This window comes from Cebus imitator, unplaced genomic scaffold (assembly GCF_001604975.1).
Source record: "Cebus imitator isolate Cc_AM_T3 unplaced genomic scaffold, Cebus_imitator-1.0 Scaffold56, whole genome shotgun sequence".
NCBI classification, from domain to species: domain Eukaryota; kingdom Metazoa; phylum Chordata; class Mammalia; order Primates; family Cebidae; genus Cebus; species Cebus imitator.
Genome location: NW_016107371.1, coordinates 6,327,822 through 6,346,930, shown reverse-complemented (window position 1 = coordinate 6,346,930; position 19,109 = coordinate 6,327,822). Strand labels below are relative to the sequence as shown.

General features: G+C 34.2%; 1 protein-coding gene across 5 annotated transcripts in view; it reads left to right on the top strand.

The window, feature by feature from the left end:
- ANGPT1 (angiopoietin 1) overlaps positions 1–19,109 on the top strand; it is a 246,594-nt gene that overhangs the window by 161,473 nt on the left and 66,012 nt on the right. For 4 of the 5 annotated variants that reach the window (XM_037738709.1, XM_037738708.1, XM_037738707.1 and 1 more), the window contains exons 3-4: positions 368–489; positions 14,736–14,968. In XM_037738709.1, the coding sequence (XP_037594637.1) occupies positions 368–489; positions 14,736–14,968 (355 nt within the window). The remainder of the gene's footprint in view (positions 1–367; positions 490–14,735; positions 14,969–19,109) is intronic. The other variant, XM_017528999.2, reaches the window with a different exon arrangement.

Genomic DNA, 19,109 nt, shown 5'->3' with positions numbered 1-19,109 from the left:
GTCAGGGGATGGATCAACGCAGGTGTTTTAAATGCCTATTAGTTATTCTTAATTATCCACAATATCTAAGACTTTGTACTAATACTAACCTTGCACTTACAGATATTGGAGATAAAGTATATGAAGCAACTATCCCAGGAGAATATTCTAGGATTTTAGGGCACAAACATTGAAATCTCAATATGTTTGTTCAATTGCAATCTCAGTCTCAAACCAAAATGACATCTGAAAGGCATGTAAAATATTAGTTGGTAAAATGTAAACCATTTGTTTAATTATTTTTGAAGAAATATTATTTAAAGACAAACTGAAAAAAGTTCTTTGATTTGTGATTGAAGTTTGAAATATTTTCATCTTTTATCTTAAGGTACTAAATCAAACTTCTCGACTTGAGATACAGTTGCTGGAGAATTCATTATCAACCTACAAGCTAGAAAAGCAACTTCTTCAACAGACAAATGAAATCTTGAAGATACATGAGAAAAACAGGTAAGGATTGCTTTATTCCAAAAATGTTTCTGTGTATACTTATTTATATCCTTCACCTCTCTGCCAACTCTTAAACAAATAAGGTCGAGGTGGTTTACAAAAATGAAATACAGAGCTGAATTAATTTTAATATAAAAAGAAAGGAGAGCTTAAGGTAAATACAGCTAGCATGTCAATAATAAATTAGTACTGTTGCTGATACTCTTGAAATATTTGCTTTTTATAACTTTCAGCATCAATTTTTCTAATAGTTGTTTAAATCTCACCATATCTACAAAAATTTGATTCTATGGCTAAATTCATTTACACAAAATATTAACATTTTTCAGCAGAATCAAAACCTATAACAACAGAGAAGAGAATAGTGCCACTTGAATTCCCACACCACCCCCTAGTTATTAGGCTTTTACAGGGTTGCTGAATTCAGAAAGATAGTACTAGAAAGAAGCAAAATGTATATTTTTTCTAGAAAATAATTCACCCCTAGAGCGGATCAAGTGTTTGTTTCTAATTTTCCTTTAAAGCCATTTACTTTGGACATAGTCAATTTCTTTATAGCTTTATAGATGTCACCACACCGGTTTGTTTTATAAATAATGAATCATTTCAGTTGATTGAATTGGAACTTAGACATCTTGAGAGCTGGGATAGTGAAAGACTATATTATTCTGAAGTCATTAACACTGATGATGAACAATTCAAAGCACTGACTTCCATAGGACAAGTTTCTTGTATTAAATTAAATTTCTCCTGGGTATTTGGATAGCTTAAAGAAGTTTCAGTTCCTATGCATAATTTTGAGGTAAAGACCATTGTACTGATAGAAAGTGGTTAAATGTCATTGAGTTGGTGGAACTTCATATTTCAAACCAGTAAGGCACCTAAGAGGAATGCTAGTTCTATTCTTTAAAAGTGAGGAAACAGAGACTCAGTGGAAGGGAGTGACCTGTCCAAGGTCGCACAGCTTGCTAGTCCTCATCTTTCCACTATAACACATGGCCTCTTCATACTATCTGCAAACTAAAAGAATTTACCAACTTCATGCTCAAAGTAGAGCATAATGCTAACAATTACAATTAAATTTCTGCATGAAAAACACAAACCTGGCTGCTGGTTTAGACTCTGAAAGAGGTCACTCATGATGCACGACTTGTATTTGTAAGTGTTGCATTTACTTATCCTTGCACTGTGGCATGGGGTTAACTGTATAACTATACATAAACTTGACAGGACTTGACCCTGATTGCATGATTAAATGTTCTAGAATTGAAACCTGTTGAAATATACCATTTATTCCACTGCAATTTCATAGTAACCAGACCTATACATGTATGTAACAGGTATGTTTTACTTCAACCATCCCTTAATCTAGGGTCATCCCTTCATGGTTTAATTTTGTCACCAAAATTGAACGACATTTACAGTCACATTTCAAAATGCTATTTGTGAGGTTTTTGTCCAGGAATCATGGATAAATAAAACAATGACAATTTTCTCTTATTTTTCTGAGTTGTTATTTAGTTTTATGATTATACAAAGAGCATATTTATTATAGGAGAAGGACAAAAAACACAAGAAAATTAAAAACCATAGCTTTATGCAGAAGGAGCTATAGGTTTTGCTGCATATTATATATAAATGACATTTTCACAAAAAGTTCTATCATACCTTACACACAGTCTGGAAGTCTGATTTCTTTGGAGATAGATAGCATTTCACATTAATAAAATATTCTCTAATATTCTTAATGACTGCATATTTCATTTTACAGGTATAAGCTAAGGTAGTTTGAAGCCATCTCTCAGTCGTTATGTTACCACCTAACTTATCTCTAAAAGATTTGCCAGTGTAAATTTGCGTTCTTTAGTTCTTCCTCTTCTGATCTGTGCATTATCTCTGTCTGTATTTGACCCTGGAGCTGTCAGGATACCATAACATAAACTGGGAGGCCTGAAAAATCTCCCTAACTGCAAAAACAAATGCCATCCTTAGGCATTACTTGTACTCAGGTACTCTGTCACTTTCTCTTTTTTCTTTCCTTCCCATATTTATATATTTATTTCTCTCTTTCTCTCTCTCTTTCTTTTTCTTTTTCTTTCTTCCTTTCTTTCCTTCCTTCCTTCCTTTCTTTCTTTCTTTCTTTCTTTCTTTCTTTCTTTCATTCTTTCTTCTTTCTTTCTTTTCTCTCTCTCTTTCTGGTCTTTCTTGTCTTTCTTTCTTTCTGGCCTTTCTTGTCTTTCTGTCTTTCTTTTCTTTCTTTCTTAAAAAGGTAACCTTTCTACCTTTGTTCTGGATCATTTCAGATTTTATCTTCCCATCATGATTTTTATTCAGTATCTGGTATCATTTCATACTATAGAATTCTCATTATGGACACAGGGAGGGGAGCACTACACACTGGGGTCAGTTGGGGGGAAATAGGGGAGGAACGGTGGGGGGTGGGGAGCTGGGGAGAGATAGCAAAGGGAGAAATGCCAGATGTAGGTGATAGGGAGGAAGGCAGCAAATCACACTGCCACGTATGTACCTATGCAACAATTTTGCATGTTCTTCACATGTACCCCAAAACCTAAAATGCAATAAAATAAATAAATGGGAAAAAAAGAGAATTGTTATATTTTAAAGGTAAACTGCTTAAAAGTTGTTCTCTCTATTCCATCAGTATAAGTAAGTTAGGGTGCAAGCTCTCAAAAGAGCTTCATTCTGTATCAAATAGAAGGGGCTTCTCCATGTCTTATAGTATCTGAAAGGAATCTGGCTTCTGATACCAAACATATTCGTGCCTTCTGCTGATGAATTAATCCCCCTTCATTAAATTCTAATTTCAACAGAAAACTCAGGTTTTCTTACATGTGTAAACCACATCATTTATTGTTAATGTTAATTTTTTCATCATTATAGCAATTTCCTTTTCTAGTAATATAGGTATTTTACTGCAAGTTCAGAGATTTAGATTTTAATTGGAAATTCACTTCTGTGTTCACATGGACAAAAACTTACATGTATCTTATACTCCCATTCCACATCTCTTTCTTTTTTGATCATGGAGCCCTCAAATACGGAATTATCTCACATGAGGTTCTGGAATATTTTTCTATCAATTGCTGTCTGTCTGCTTCTCTAAGGGCCTAATGTGTGTAATGGACCATTGGCAGAACATCTATTCTTTTTTTTTTTTTTTTAAGAACATCTATTCTTAAACTAGACATAGTCTTCCATACACCACTTTAAAAAAAGAAGGGTTTTTCTTTCTTTAAACAAAAAATACCCATTTGTGATACATAGCATACTTTCCCTATTCTGTTTATTGTTATTGTTTATTTTCATATGTGCAATGGAATCAGAGGAGCACTGCCATACAATTTCTATCGCCATAAAGAAATGTGCTCCTGCTATTTAAGTAGAGAGAGGGTCAAAGTCAGGCAAGAAGCTGTTTGTGTTTTAAAAAATAGTTTATTGATTATCACTAGTTATTTCTTATATGAATCTTAATCCTCCATTTGCAACAAGAAGCTATTTCTACATTAAGGCATCTCTGAAATGCAGCAACAACATGCCTTTAGTTGGTCAGGTCTGGTTTGGATCAGCTAATACACTTTGCAGGGGGGATTATCTAAATTAAGCTTTGCTTCCTCCCGAAGGAATGTCAGGGGTTGTGTCTGGGTGTGGGACTTACCAGCTTTGACTATGATGGGGCTTCAGCCGCCAAGTCAGTGAGCTGGCCCTTAGGAAGGTCCACCACTGCTTTGGCAAAATGAGGAGGAATATTTTATGGTTAGGATTATACTACACAAACATGCTGAGAGGTCCTGCTGATTTACATCCTGACAAATTAAATGCATCACTTGTAGGATTGGAAACGGATTTCTGGCCTCATTAGATTCACTTCTCTATCCCCTACATGGCCAGAAGAACAAAGCAGAAACAAGATTAGCAACATTTGCTCTGCTGTTTGTTTTCCTAGCAGTCCAGAGGGAGTCACTCTAGAAAGCTTCCAGTTTGCTCGCTTTAGGCAATATGTTTTTCTTTTGTTGGATGCTACCGGAATCTTAAAACCTGGTTTTGTTTCTTATCTCAAAGAGACAACACTTAGGAGCAAGAAATCTGTAACTCACCCATATATTTGGAATTACATAACCAAGAACCTAAGTAAATGGGAAACATTAATACTTTACCTGCTCACAAAAGGAGTGTTATGAGCACAGAGTAAGACACAAAACTGTAAACTTTTACTAGTTTCCTCCAGTATATTTCCTACGGCTTTCTAAAACAATGGAGGAGAGGTGTACAGGTAATGATGTCCTAAAGCAATTTTCTTCAGTTGAACCACATGTGAGACTAGGTCTGCTGGTGAGAAGGTTTGGGCAACTGGCCAGTTTTCCCAGCACCTGCCCAGCTTTGACTTAACCCCAACTTTTCCCAAGGTGGAAGCGCAGCCAGACAAAAGAATATTCCAGGAGCCCTTCTGCATCACCAGGGTATACAGGAAGGGAAATCAACACTCCATGTATACAAAGATGGAGCACATGGGTTTTCTTGATTGTGTTGAGTGTGCAGAGTGAAGATTAAGGAAGTCCTCAGTAAGATCATTCAGAGTGAACTGAAATGAGACATGTGATGGCCATTCCTACATAGTCTGAGCAATACGAGCTGCCACCTAGCTATCTACTACAATGTAAACATCTGTGCCAGGTGCTTTAACTTACAATTTCTAATCCTCCAACCATTTCTGCAAAGTATGTATTATTATTTCTATTTTACACATTAAAAAAGCCCTGAGGCTCACAGAAATCAAGTAAGTTGCTCATGTCCAAACAGCTAATGGTGTAGCAAAATTAGGGTTCAAGTTCATGATGATTCTCTGCCTTAATTGTTATAAAAATATTTTTGCAACATGATGAGGCCTCAAGTATAATTGATGTAGTTGTCAAGTTATGGTCTGAAAACAAACAGATATTCATTTGAAGAAAGGGGTAGACCATTTGTTTTTGGCCTGTCACTATATAGGTCACTATTTAGTCCTTCTAATATTAGAGCAGAAGATACAAACTATTTATTTACCTTGGGAATTCACTGAACATATTTGACATGCTCATCTGTCTTCTAGCTGGAGTTATGGGAAGTTATTACGTTAATTAATTTTAAGTGATTGAAGTATGTGCAACTTCAAGATATCAAATTATGCCTTACTGATTCCTGTAATAAAATACAGTATTGATGTTTAATACTTAATATGCCTAAATAAATTAAAAGTTAAATCATGGTCTTTTAAATTAAAGCTATCTTTCATTTGATAACTTATTTACAGAATGCTAAAGTAACTTGCTAACTTTGAATGTTAAACTGGGCTGAATTATATTAGTTGTTTATAACAAGGATTAAAAAGGTTACTTTTTGAATTTATGTTCTAGTCTTTTACTTGTAAATGGAATACCTACAGACTAGAACATTACCGTTTTTCCCTTTTAATTTTTTTAAATTATTTAATAACATATAGCATTTTTATTCTCTTATAATAACCATAGTATCTTGGCATGAAATACAATTCTGATGAAATTGGAAATCTAAGTGTCATTTTAATTCTTCCCTTTCCCTAATCCCCCACAACTCACCACTCACTGTTGATGCTATCAATTCCATCTTTAAGTATTTTTCTAATCCATCCCATCCTTTCCATTCCCACCGACTATGTCTTAGGTCAAACTGCCATGAATTCTTGTCTAGGCCACACAGTGACCTCTGTGTTTTAAGCTATGTGCCACTCCAATCCTTATCCAGAAGCTGTGCTTGCTAAAATGCAAGTCAGACTATTTTTCTCTATTAATTTCCTCTCAATCACATGATGATTCTCTATAAGTGATTGAAGAAAGTTCAAGTTCTTTAGCACAGGATACAGTCCATGATAATTATAATGTTACTTTTGCATACTTACTTCCAAGAGTCTTATTTTTTATTTTTTAGAGGATACACCTAATAGCTAAGAGCATGAGCTCTGAGGCCAGGCTGCCTGGCTTCACTTTTCCTTGATTCCTGGGATAATCAACTGAGTCACATATTATTTGTGTGACTTTCTGCAACCTCTTTAGACTCTATGTGCTTTGGCTTCCTAATTTGTAACATAAGAATGACAATAATTGTACGAAGTTAAAGGGAAGATTGAGTTGATGTGAACAAGTCACTGAGAACAGTTCCTGACATGAAGAGCAGTGTTTAATTGTGTTAGTTGTTAGTATGACACTGAACACATGTTATTTCAGACATGTGTGATGTCTGCCTGACATTCCTTATTTAACTCACAAATTTCTATTAATCCTTGGAAACTCATTGCATGTACCAGCTTTTCTAACAATCCATCTCTGGCTCTACCAGATAGATTTACTCATTACAACCTATGTAATAGCACTCTACCTGTTTTCTCCGCACAATTTCACTTATCTGATCACGTTATAATATATATGTGTTTGTGTGTGTGCATATTTATCCATATCCATACTATTAGGCCGTGGCCTTCTAGAACACACAGACTGTGTTTTATTTTCATTGTCTTCCTGCTCCTGGGCAAAACTTTCTACACATAAGCATATTTAGGATTGAACGTTTTTGAATGATAAATGAATAAGGAACTGGGAAATGTCCCAGTAACTCTAACCCAACAAATGCCATTTATCCACATGACACACAGAGACTCACGTATTATAAAGATACATGCACATGTATGTTTATTGTGGCACTGTTCACAATGGGAAAGACTTGGAACCAACTGAAATGCCCATCAGTGATAGACTAGATAAAGAAAATGTGGCACATATACACCATGGAATACAATGCAGCCACAAAAAAGGATGAGTTCATGTCCTTTGCAAGGACATGGTTGAAGCTGGAAACCATCATTCTCAACAAACTAACACAAGAGCAGAAAACCAACTTCCCCATGTTCTCACTCATAAGTGGGAGTTGAACAATGAGAACACATGTACACAGGGAGGGGAATATCATACACTGGAGCCTGTTAGGGATGGAGGGCTAGGGAAGGGATAGCACTAGGAGAAATACCTAAGGTAGATGACAGGGTGATGGATGCAGCAAACCACCATGGTACATGTATACCTATGGAACAAACCTGCACATTCTGCACGTGTACCCAGAACTTAAAGTACAATAATAATAATAATACTTTTAGTGGAAAAGACAAATTATATTGCTTACATTAAATATTGTAAATCCATTCATTTTTAACATAAATAAAATAGAGATTGTGTTCACACCACTGTTCTGCATTGCCAAAATCCCATTGCATGGCACACAGTGTTACTATTGTATACTCTGAGGTTCACTAATTCAGCCCACCTTTAAAATTTCTAGATAGCATTTGTGCAGGCCATCCTACACCTATGACTGTTTCTTCCATTTTTATGATAAATAAAAACAAGACAAACTTGATGTATATACATGTATATTAAATTATATACATGCATATACAGTTGTAAGTCAGAGTTCCCCTAATTCCACACTCCTACACCATACCACCTGCTTGCAGAGAATCATCATTAAGAGATGATTAAGAGTAAGTTCAGTGCTTACTCTTCCAGATTTTTTTTATAAATATACTAACGTGTGTATATAGAGTGTGCATATTTATGTTTGTGTTTACAGACACACTCCTACCTAATTGCTACATGCACAAGTGCTTGTTTATCTGACGTGTGCATATATGTATAGATTACTTTAATGTTGGGCTTTTTTCTACTATTTATAATAATTTATCATGCACATATTACACATATAACCATATACAGATATACCTCATTTATTTTCAAGAATGAATATCAGTCTATTTTTATAGATGCACTGTTATTATAATCTAATATAATTATGTTAATAAATATATAATTTATCAAAACTATAATTGTTGATGTGATGATTTAAATTTTTTATAGTTATTCACAAGTTATCTTCCAATTTTATATTCTCCCTAAGAGTGCCTGGGCTTTCAAATTTCCCAAAACTTTGTAAGCCCTCTAATTAATCTCGGCTCCTTGAGAAGTTAGGCTGTGCATGTTTTTATGTGTATTGACCATTTGCATTTCTTCTGTGACTAGATTTCTTTTTCTGTGACTACCTACTAGCCTATTTGTGTATGTTTAGCATTTTTTCTATTATATTGTTTATCCCTTTTAAAATTAACTCATATGAGCTCTTTAATGGATATTAAAACTTTGTAATATATGTTACAAATATTTTCTCTAGTTTGTTATTTGTTGTTCAACTTATTTTTTAATAGAAGCATTACATTTCTTTGTTATGAAATGTGTCGATCTTTTTTCTTATTAATTGCTGGTTTCTACAACACATTTAGTTCATTGTTCCTTATCCCAAATTTTACATTTATTTGCTAATATTTACTTATAGTATCTATGTTTCTGCTCCAAATATGAATGACCAAACAAATATGATTTCAAATTTTGAGAGAAAATTTACTGCGTTCCAATTAGACATGTAAATTATAAATTTAACCTGAACTAAATATGTGTGTATTTAAATGGGGAGAAAAATCACTCTTTACAAACCCGTATTTGCAACACATGTTGACACCATACATATTGAAAATAGTGGGAGATATTGAAACATCTGTAAGTAGGTTCAGGTAGATACAACTCAGGTTTCTATATTTTCAACATCTTTCCTTGTTTGAAGGGCTATATTTACACTCATAGAGCTTAGGCAACTGTCACCACTCTGAATTCATTGGCTGCTATGTTAAGAACTCTATTGTGGGAAACAATTTGAAAGGGATATCTTTTTCTGTGAAAGTTTCAAGATGTGTTCAATGATTTGAAATATTTCCAATAAGATGTTGGAGAAGGTTGTAAAACCAGGGTTGGGAGAATGTCTACCAAAAACTTCAAACAGGACTTGGTGTGCACTCATTTAGAATCTTTTGCTAAAGTTCAAGGCATAGATTATTTTGTTTATTTTATTTATTAATGTGCACCTCTGCCTCAAATAGAAGCTAAGTGCCAGAATTCTATGCATGTCTCTTCTCAAACTGTTTCCAGAAAGATGGGAAACAGGAAGTCCTGAGACTCCTGTGAGAAACTCTCTCTTTGGATTTCTAGCTCAATTTGTATAGATTTAGATGCACGGTTTCATAAATAGCTGTTTCATGGAACCCTAATCCTAAAAGATGCATCTTAATAAAAACTGTTTGTTTAATATAGGCTTCCTTATATCTTAACAATGAAACTCTTATTTTGCTTGAAGGAATATACTGAATACGCTCTAGGAAACGGTGCACTGGTGTATAGTCACCATCCAGGCTTTGTGCTGAAAATGCAAACCTAAGCTAAACGTGTTGCTGAGACTGTCATCAGGGAAAATCTGATTACTTCGACTACCTAACTTTAGGACACTGGGGCTGCAATGTTCTTCTCAAATCAACATCTCTATATAAAATTCTCCATGCTAGCGAGGTGGCCCTCCCAACAGACCTGGATAGGGAAAATGGTAAAGAATCAATGAAGGGCTTCAGGGACAAAATGAAATATGAGCAGTATATTAAAAATGTAATTAAAATTTAAAAATAAATTTAATGGAAGCGGTATTAAGGCAGCGTACTATTGAAGAAAATTCTAGTCCAGATGTTAAAAATTGTCTTGACCAAGTAATTCTGTTTTTATACATGAGAAAGATAAACAAGTTCAAATATTTTGAAAGATAAGCTCCCAGAATAACTAAATGGAGAGCAACAAATAAATACTAAGGAGATGTAAAGGTAGTGTCTTCGTTCTTGGTGTAACATGATGAGTGGAAGAAATAGGTAGTGATTAAGTCCAAGAGGTGAGATTATAGGATATTCATTGACACAGCAGTGGTATGTCTTGAGTAGATTTCCAGTCTAGCAATTTAGAAGACATAGCTTTTTATCCTGGTTCTGACACTTAATATCTGCATGATTTTGAAGAAAACATTTTGATTCTTACCTGTCCATAAGGGTCTGTAACATTTACTCAGGCTATATTAACTATATTGCTTTAAGAATCAAAAGAGATACAAGTTTTAAAATGCTACATAACTATAATGGTGTGTTACAAGAATATGGTAAGTAGTAATGGTATATAGAGTTTTCTGGCAAGTGAGGTTTACATTAAAGCCATTTGGGAAATAATGACAAGGAAGGGCTGACTTCCAAAGTAGATACTAGCCAATATATGGAAGGAATCAAAGAAAAGAGAGCAATCTTTGGAAGCCAAATATGAAAAGAAGATGAAAAAAAGGGATGAGTGTAGTCAAAAGAAATGGAAAGGTCAAGAAGAGAGCTGTCTTGCCTGAAAAAGTCTAAACAGTTGTCATTAATATAAAAAATGTCCCTAATAAATAAAGTTAGTAGATAATTACTGAAGTACAAATGTTATTAAGGGCACTCTGAGTGAAGAAATGTGGTGAGAAAATGACAAGAAGAGATAATTAAGTGGTAAGACCTGCCATTCGAGAAACAATGTAACACGTTTCCAATTTGCTTGTAGTTGCTATGCATATTACTTGGGTTTCCAAATCCTGTGGAATGTCTGTGAGGTAAAGTAGGCTTCTTAGTTCCATGGACAGCCTCTTTTTCATTTTACATGAGAATTAACTCTAAGATGACAAGCTATATTTGTATCTTTCAATACCTGTTAGTAAGGGAACGTTAAAGTTTGTTTGATGAATTACGAAAATTAATGTTCTGTCCAACATGCTAATGTATGTTATATTATATATTGTACATATTATATATTCCTTTTACTCTGAAAATGCAGATCTTTTCCACAAGCCAGCATCTAGAATTGTTTCCTTTGGTACCCGGACTTCTTTGATCAACTTTTCATTCTCAGCTCTTTCCAAATTATCCTGAAAAACAAAACAAACAAGCCCACCTTCTTTACAGACATATCAGATAGTTGCCATTTCTGTGCCTATGTCCTCTTGAATAAGGAATACATCAAAAATAAAAAGTAGAAAAATACTGATGCAAAAATTTAAAAAAGTATTATGTCTGAAACAGAAGTTTCTTATAGCTTCTGCATTTTCATTTGAGGTTTTTATTCTCTAAAAATAAACGCTTAGAGTAGGAATAGTGTCATTTTATATTTTACAGAATTATTGGCACTTAACTAATAAATACAAATTATAACATGATATTTTCCAAACCAGAATGTTACCTACTGATTAGGAAAACTGCAAGGCCAGTGCTCACCTTATTTGAAGGACAAAATGGTAATTCAAAATTTTTATCAAGTATTATAGGACTATAACTTTCAAATTTTGATATATACATGACTGTCAGTATAATAGGTAATGCTAAGTTTTCTCGCTAGTAGACTATAACTCCTATGAATTTAAATGACAATTTTCTTATAAGTTAACAACTCTAAATTATGGGCATCTTGCCTCTGATCATTACCCAGGAGTTCCGACCAAAGTAAATAAAAAGTAAACTGAGAATAAGCTAAGACCCTGGTTGTTGTTAATTCTCAGATCTGAAGGCCAAAAATTAATGGGCACAGAGAAGACCTCCTTTGACATCTGCAGCAAGTACACTAATCACTTACCTAATCAGTAGGTGGAATGAAACTTTTAACCAGTAAGGACAATAGAGATTTTTGTTTTTGTTTTTGTTTTACCACGAACTTCTCCAACAAGAAGGTTGTGGCGAAGAAAAAAATGGTAAAAGATCAATCATACCTACCCTTACAGATACTGTTTTTCTTCTTTCTCTGCTTTCCTTGCCTACGTTTTTCATTTCCAAAAGAATAAAAAAAATAAGTGATCATCACAGTTTCCCTATATTACTATACTCAAGCTCTGTGTAAATTGGGTTTACTTTATGATCAGTACAGGGCGGGACTTCTTTCTCTCTTGCTGTCAGTAGAATGAAAGCAATTCAAAACAGAAACGGGACTTTTCTTCTCTTGCAGAAGTCACACAGTTTCTGCTAATCACTGTCAATGAGAACCTTTCCTATGTGAATCTGGGCACACTACTAAAGGTATTATAAATTAGTAGAGTCTTAGAAGCCTCCAGGTACTTTTCAGGCTGATTTCACGGGCAACTTTCCTGCCATATTCTTGCAGGTTTGTTGGCAAAGATCTGGAATGCCCAGGAGCAGTTCTGGCCACACTTCCTTTCCTTCTTCCTCTTCTTTTAAACAATGGAAATTTATTCTCTTAATATTCTGGATGCTTAAAGTCCCAGATCAAGGATCAAGGTGCCTGCAGCGCCAGGCTCCCTGAGAAGGCACTAGGGGAGACTCTGTTCCAGATCCCTCTCCTACCTGCCAGTAGTTTCTTGGCTTGCAGCAACATTGCTCCAGTCTATACACAGCCTTCTCCCTGTGCACACATCTGATCTGTCTCTCCACGTTTTCCCTTTTTTATAAGGACACCAATCATATTGATTAAAAGCTCACACTCCTCCAGCATGATCTCATCTTAACTAATTACATCTGCAACGACTGTGTCTAAATAAGGCCACATTCTTGAAGTCCTGGAGGTTGGGACTTCAACACATAATTTTTGTGTGTGGGGGGCAAGCATGGGAGGGGCATAATTGAACTCATAGCCACTTAAAACAGCACGTGAGACATGGCAACTGTGTAATAAATGAGAGGTATCATGAGTATTGTTATTGATTTTATCGTCACCATCTACCATGTTCTGCCATATCCACCCCATCCACAAGCTTTCTGGCATCTACCAGGAGGGCACTGCTTCTGCCACATGGACTTCTCTCCATTCCCTCACAATCTTTTCTGCCTTTTAAGCCTGGGCCACACTTCTTAATCTGTGTAAAGACAATCAGATGTTACAGTTTGTCTTCCAGTACCTGGTGTTGGAAGATTTGGCTCTTCAAACATACTCTATTTTATAATTTAGGTATTGAATCTAAAACACTCCCTAGTGTCCCCTTTGTGAAAGGAATGATTCAGTGCTTTATTTCTCCAAGGTAAATTAAGTGCCCATTCTGGTATGTGGCATTTTAATAACACCTTGTAAACTAAGGACGGGTTGAACCTTCTGAAAACTGAACTGAGAAAACTGAGTAAGCCTTTCCCCTGAGGAATACTAGTATATTAGACACTCCATAAAATGTAAATGCTTTTGATTTCCAGTCAGTTGCTAGGCTCCAAGAGTGCTTCTGCATTCTCTATCATTTTTAATGTGCAATATCCAAGGGGAATATTCTGTAAAGAGCTCAGGGAGTGGGAAGGGTCTCAGCTAAAGATTGCAGCACTGCAAACAAAGCATCCCAACTCCTTTTTTAAAACCATGCCATCAGCCTACTGGAGTCTTCCTTTTCTTACCATTTATACAGTGATTTGGGAACTTGTTGTGTCGTTAAGCCTCATCCTGAAGTTTGAGTTGAGAAATAGAGGAAGCTAGTGGTTATGATACAGGACCAGGCATCAAAAATCATAAGAATACATTGTGACTTTAGATAGATTATTTTCTGCTCCTGTTACTGTGTCAATGTAGTATTGGTTTTGTAAGTATGTGTGGTTGAGAATGTATATTGCTGTTTTTTTCTTTTTTTAACCTAACATATTTTGAGGATTTTCTAATATACTTAAAATTATTTAAAATATTTTCAACAGTTTCAACATAAAGGTGTTTTTTTTTTTGCTGTTTTAACATCATTGTACATAAATCTTTGTGTTTCTGATTATTTCATATTTTCTCTTTATTCCTGATTTTGCAGATAGTCAATATACTATTCTTGATCCCACAGAAATATTGTGAAACTTAATCAATGTTAATGTTTTGAGAACTCCAAATGAATGAAGCAAAGTGAATAAAAAATAGTCTCTACATGTTGTTTATTTTTTTTCCTGAACTATTCTGTTTTCTGTTAGGTCCATTTCCTTAGTGAATGTTACACTATAACTTCTTCATAGTATAGCTATTTGGGTGTAAGTCAGCTGCCTTGGATACAAGATACACCCAAGGAAACTAAGAAACTAAATTATAGTTAAAAGCAAACATTACTCTGATAATATCTGGTTTAATAATTTTCCATTTGACATGTTATACGTATAACTCCTAAAAATGTATATTCTTAAGTCTCTCACTTAAAAATATTTTTACAGTGAAATACCTGATTAAAATGTCTCATCTTAAATAAATTCTGGAACCAATTGAATTACAAGGGTTTTTTTTTTTTTTTTTTTTTTTATAACATTTTCAAATCTAAGTTTTGTTTTCACTTCCTTGTAGTTTATTAGAACATAAAATCTTAGAAATGGAAGGAAAACACAAGAAAGAGTTGGACACCTTAAAGGAAGAGAAAGAGAACCTTCAAAGCTTGGTTACTCGTCAAACATATATAATCTACGAGCTGGAAAAGCAGTTAAGCAGAGCTACCACCAACAACACTATCCTTCAGAGGCAGCAACTGGAGCTGATGGACACAGTCCATAACCTTTTCAACCTTTGCACTCAAGAAGGTGGTAAGAATGTCTTCCTCACTTGGGTATTGTTAATATTTTATCTTCTAAGAGCAAGTAAATAATATAGTTTCCACAGGGCATTGATTGCAGTATAAAAAAAAAACAGCAGAAACTTTATGGTTAGAATCATTTATGAAGTTCTGTTGATTATTTTCTCATGTTTCTAACTGAAGAATGTATTTATAAGCTTACATTTGTGAATCCACAATGTCTTTCTAAAAGAGCTTTCTAATTTATTCTTTCTTTGTCTTTTTAACTTAGATAGAATCCATGATACTGTCGTGAATAAATAATTGGCATTATGGTATTAGACACTTAACCATGTAAGACAGAGATTCACCAATGTTAAAGATTAGTTCATAGCGCTGGGAGAGTTTCAGGAGGATTTATGTTTTTAAACTAATATTTATTATTTCATTTTTGAGGAAATGGAATAGGGAATTGTGAGTTGCATAGAAAAGGACACAGACTGTTTGCAACAAGTATTATGAGTGAGACAGGATTGTTGTTTTTAAAAATATTCATTAAAATCACTTGTGCTTAGTCCTGTGCAGGATAGATTTAACCAGGGTATTTAGGTACATTAATTCTGCGGTGTCTTAGTGACAGTGGAAATACAAATGTTTGATATCACTAGAATGTCTGGAGCCATTTAACCTTTGGGAATATCTACAAGCCTATATTTCTTTAGAAGGCATATATCTGCCTATCCATCCATCCATCCACCCAACAATTATTGAATAAGTGCCTCTGCTTGCACCTGTTCCCTTCAAGCAGAACCTCTAGTGAGCTTCAGTACAGCTCTTCAAAGTTTGGAACTTAAAATCATTTTCTGTATTTCTCTAATCAGCCTTTCCCTGAGTGAAGGTGGAATTGTAAATAGATGAGTGTAAAAGAATACCACTTATGTCTGAAAGTTGCTGTTATTAAGCTGTGGCTTATGTGACCATTCATGAAGTGGTTCAGTGAGCATATGCAATGTACACATGTGGTGGCTCCTTTAATTTAAAAGTGGATTTGAGCTATGTGACAAATTGTTCAATTTCATACTTTCATGTATAGCTATGAATAGGGAAGATAATTCCATATTAAGTGATCTTGTTTTAAAGACATTTCACATTTCTCTATTACACTCCATTACTTCAAGTTATATCTTCTTTAGATAGTCTAAACAAGCCTTTAATATACTTTGTAAAGCAATAATTTTTAAACAGTGAGTTCCCAGAGCTCCATTTGGGTGTGCTCAGTAATGTGATTGGGAAAGGAAAAACCTGCTAATCAGTCAGACCCTGCCAAAATCTTGAATTAGAGTCCACTGGAAGGAAAGCATGGTAGTATTTTGCCAGAGAATTTTAATAGAGCTCATGAGTATTTAAAAATTAAGTATTAATACGAGACATATCTATCCTATATTGAGCTGAATAGATTTTGGGAAAGATTGAAAACATATTTTTCTTATCATCCTGAGACTTAAAGCACATGGAGTAGAATAGTGGTTTTTTTTCCATGATTTTAGAGACGTCAAGCCCTAGTGATTCTCACAGAGCTCATATGTCTGCGTACTTATCATAATTTGACTTCTATTCTGAGTATTTGCCTAATAAATGTGTCTTTAAGCTTTTAGAGGAAGAAGGCATGACTTTAAAAGTAAATATCCTGGCTAGGTTTGAACTTTGGGTGTAATATCAGGCAAGCAAACATCTGTTCAATTTAAGAAACATCTTTTGAAAAACGAGGATAGCCATGATAGATGCTACCCTTAGTATCCATTCAGGAAGTGAAAAAGGTAACTGTGTCTATTCTATGATGTAGTATATTCAACAAATAGTAATAATAATCATAGAAATTGAATTTGTCTAAATATTCCAGCCTCTAGACATCTCTTTTCCTTTGAATGACATAACTCTAAAATGAATCCTGATTTAACTATGGGATTTGCAATCTTAATTTAAGGGCATTACCAAATTTTCCAGTGGGTTCTATGCTCTCATGACCATAGATTTTATTTGCTTCTTGTTAATTTCTTTTCTTTAATCTTACTGTTAAGTATTCTAACTAAATATTCAGTTATTCTGGGGCTCATGAGAGACACAAAAATGGAAAGTGCCTCTCATAAGGTTTTCATCAAGATTTTCATTATCTCCATATCTTTATTTTCACTGGAGCCATAGTCTTTGGCTATGGTGAATTTTAAATTTCAAATGGCTAATAGCCTAATACTAGATTAAATAACAGTTATTAAAATGAACTTTTATTCAAATTCTAAAACACATGGGTAAAGCTTATTTTATGATCAAAAATTTATCATATAAATGTATTATTTATTGAAGGAATATATATAAATATTTTACTTATAAATTTATATGTAATCAAAGAGTTCAAAATCAACATACCACAATAAATACATCACATATTCTACAATGTATATGTTAAAGCTCAAATATAGATATTCTACAGGTCTTCAAAAACACAAGCTGTGTCATCATCCAAAAAGCCCAACATTTTAATTGATCCTAAAGGTCTCTTGGTTTCAATCTGACCCACTCATTTCTGGAAAGAGCCTGAATATAATATTGCAACTAATTTAACTTTTATGAAGCTGTCTCATCATGTATAAAGTCAAGAGAACTGTGTCTATTTCACCACAATAGAGAAAGAATTACATTAGATCCTCAATATACAAACAAAGATCGCAGTGCTGAAGACACAATTGATTGATTAAACTTTAATTTCTTCTTTCTCCTTTGATGGACAAGACTCAGTTAAGTGCATTCATTATGTGCTTTATAAGCAAAATTTCTTTTGCAGAAAATGTTTGAATATAATGCCCTGGAGTGTTTGAGTATCAAAAGTCATCCGGGCAGCTTTTTTTGGCCTCCATTTTCTGATCTCTAAAATGAGACAATATTTACTTGGTGGGTATGTAGTATACTGAAAATACATGCAACTTTTATTTATCAATTATATAGTTCAAAATTGTCAAAAAGTGGATTGTAAATGTTCTTACCACAAAGAAGTGACAAGTATGTGAGGTAATGGTTATGTTAATTAGCTTGATCATTCCTCAGTGTATACATGTACCAAAACATCATGTTTTACTCCATAAATACATACAATTATTTGTCAGTAAAAATAAAATTTAAATTAAAAAAAGAAATAGAGGGCCCAGAACAAATAAATACATAAACAAGTAAATGAATTTTTTTAAATGTTAAAAAAATTAAAAGAGGTTAGTATAAAACATATAGCATCTGTGTTAACTCATAGTGTTAAAATGATCATAGTTGACTTATTTTAATGCCTTCTAAAGTGCCTACAATGCATTAAAGTTATATGATAAAGAATTCCTAGAAAGTGTTGGCTAGAAATGTACCCTTTTTCCAAACATTTATTTGATCCAGAAACTGTAAATCTATCTTTGCATTCAGGGAGTGCTTTTGTTTAGTTCCTCAGCGCTTTTTCTACTAACACATCTGATGCTGTGAGATACATTTAAGCTGAGAACAACTAATAAACACATTTTCTGAAACAATTCACCAAGTTTTCCTCTTCTTGTTACTAATAGACAATAGAGGTGTCTAAGGAAAATAGTCAATTCAAACTGAATTGCATCCATTTTGTAAGGCTTCTGAGTAACACATTTATTTTTGTCTAACCTTTGTCTGCAAACATTGGGCCACATTTATTTTTGGAAACATTATCCACTAAAGAAATATTGCCCTCAGTGTTTTCACAGTGTCAAAGCTCAGCTGATTGTTTCCATTTTTTGGCAATTCAAAATTAAATGGTTGCTGGAATTAAATAGTTTACATTAATAATGGCATAGAAACAAGGTTTGGAATCTTTTGGGCGAGAATAATCAGTTACTGTGACTATCAAAAAATCACTAGTTGGCCAGGCATGGTGGCTCATGCCTGTAATCCTAGCACTTTGGGAGACTGAGAGGGGATAGATCACTTGAGGTCAGAAATTCAAGACCAGCTGGAAAATACAATGAAACCCCATCTCCACTAAAAATACAGAAATTAACCAGGCATGGTTGCATGCACCTATAATCCTAGCTAATTCGGAGGCTGAGCCAGCAGAATCGCCTGAATCCAGGATACAAAGATTGCAGTGAGCCAAGATCACACCACTGCAC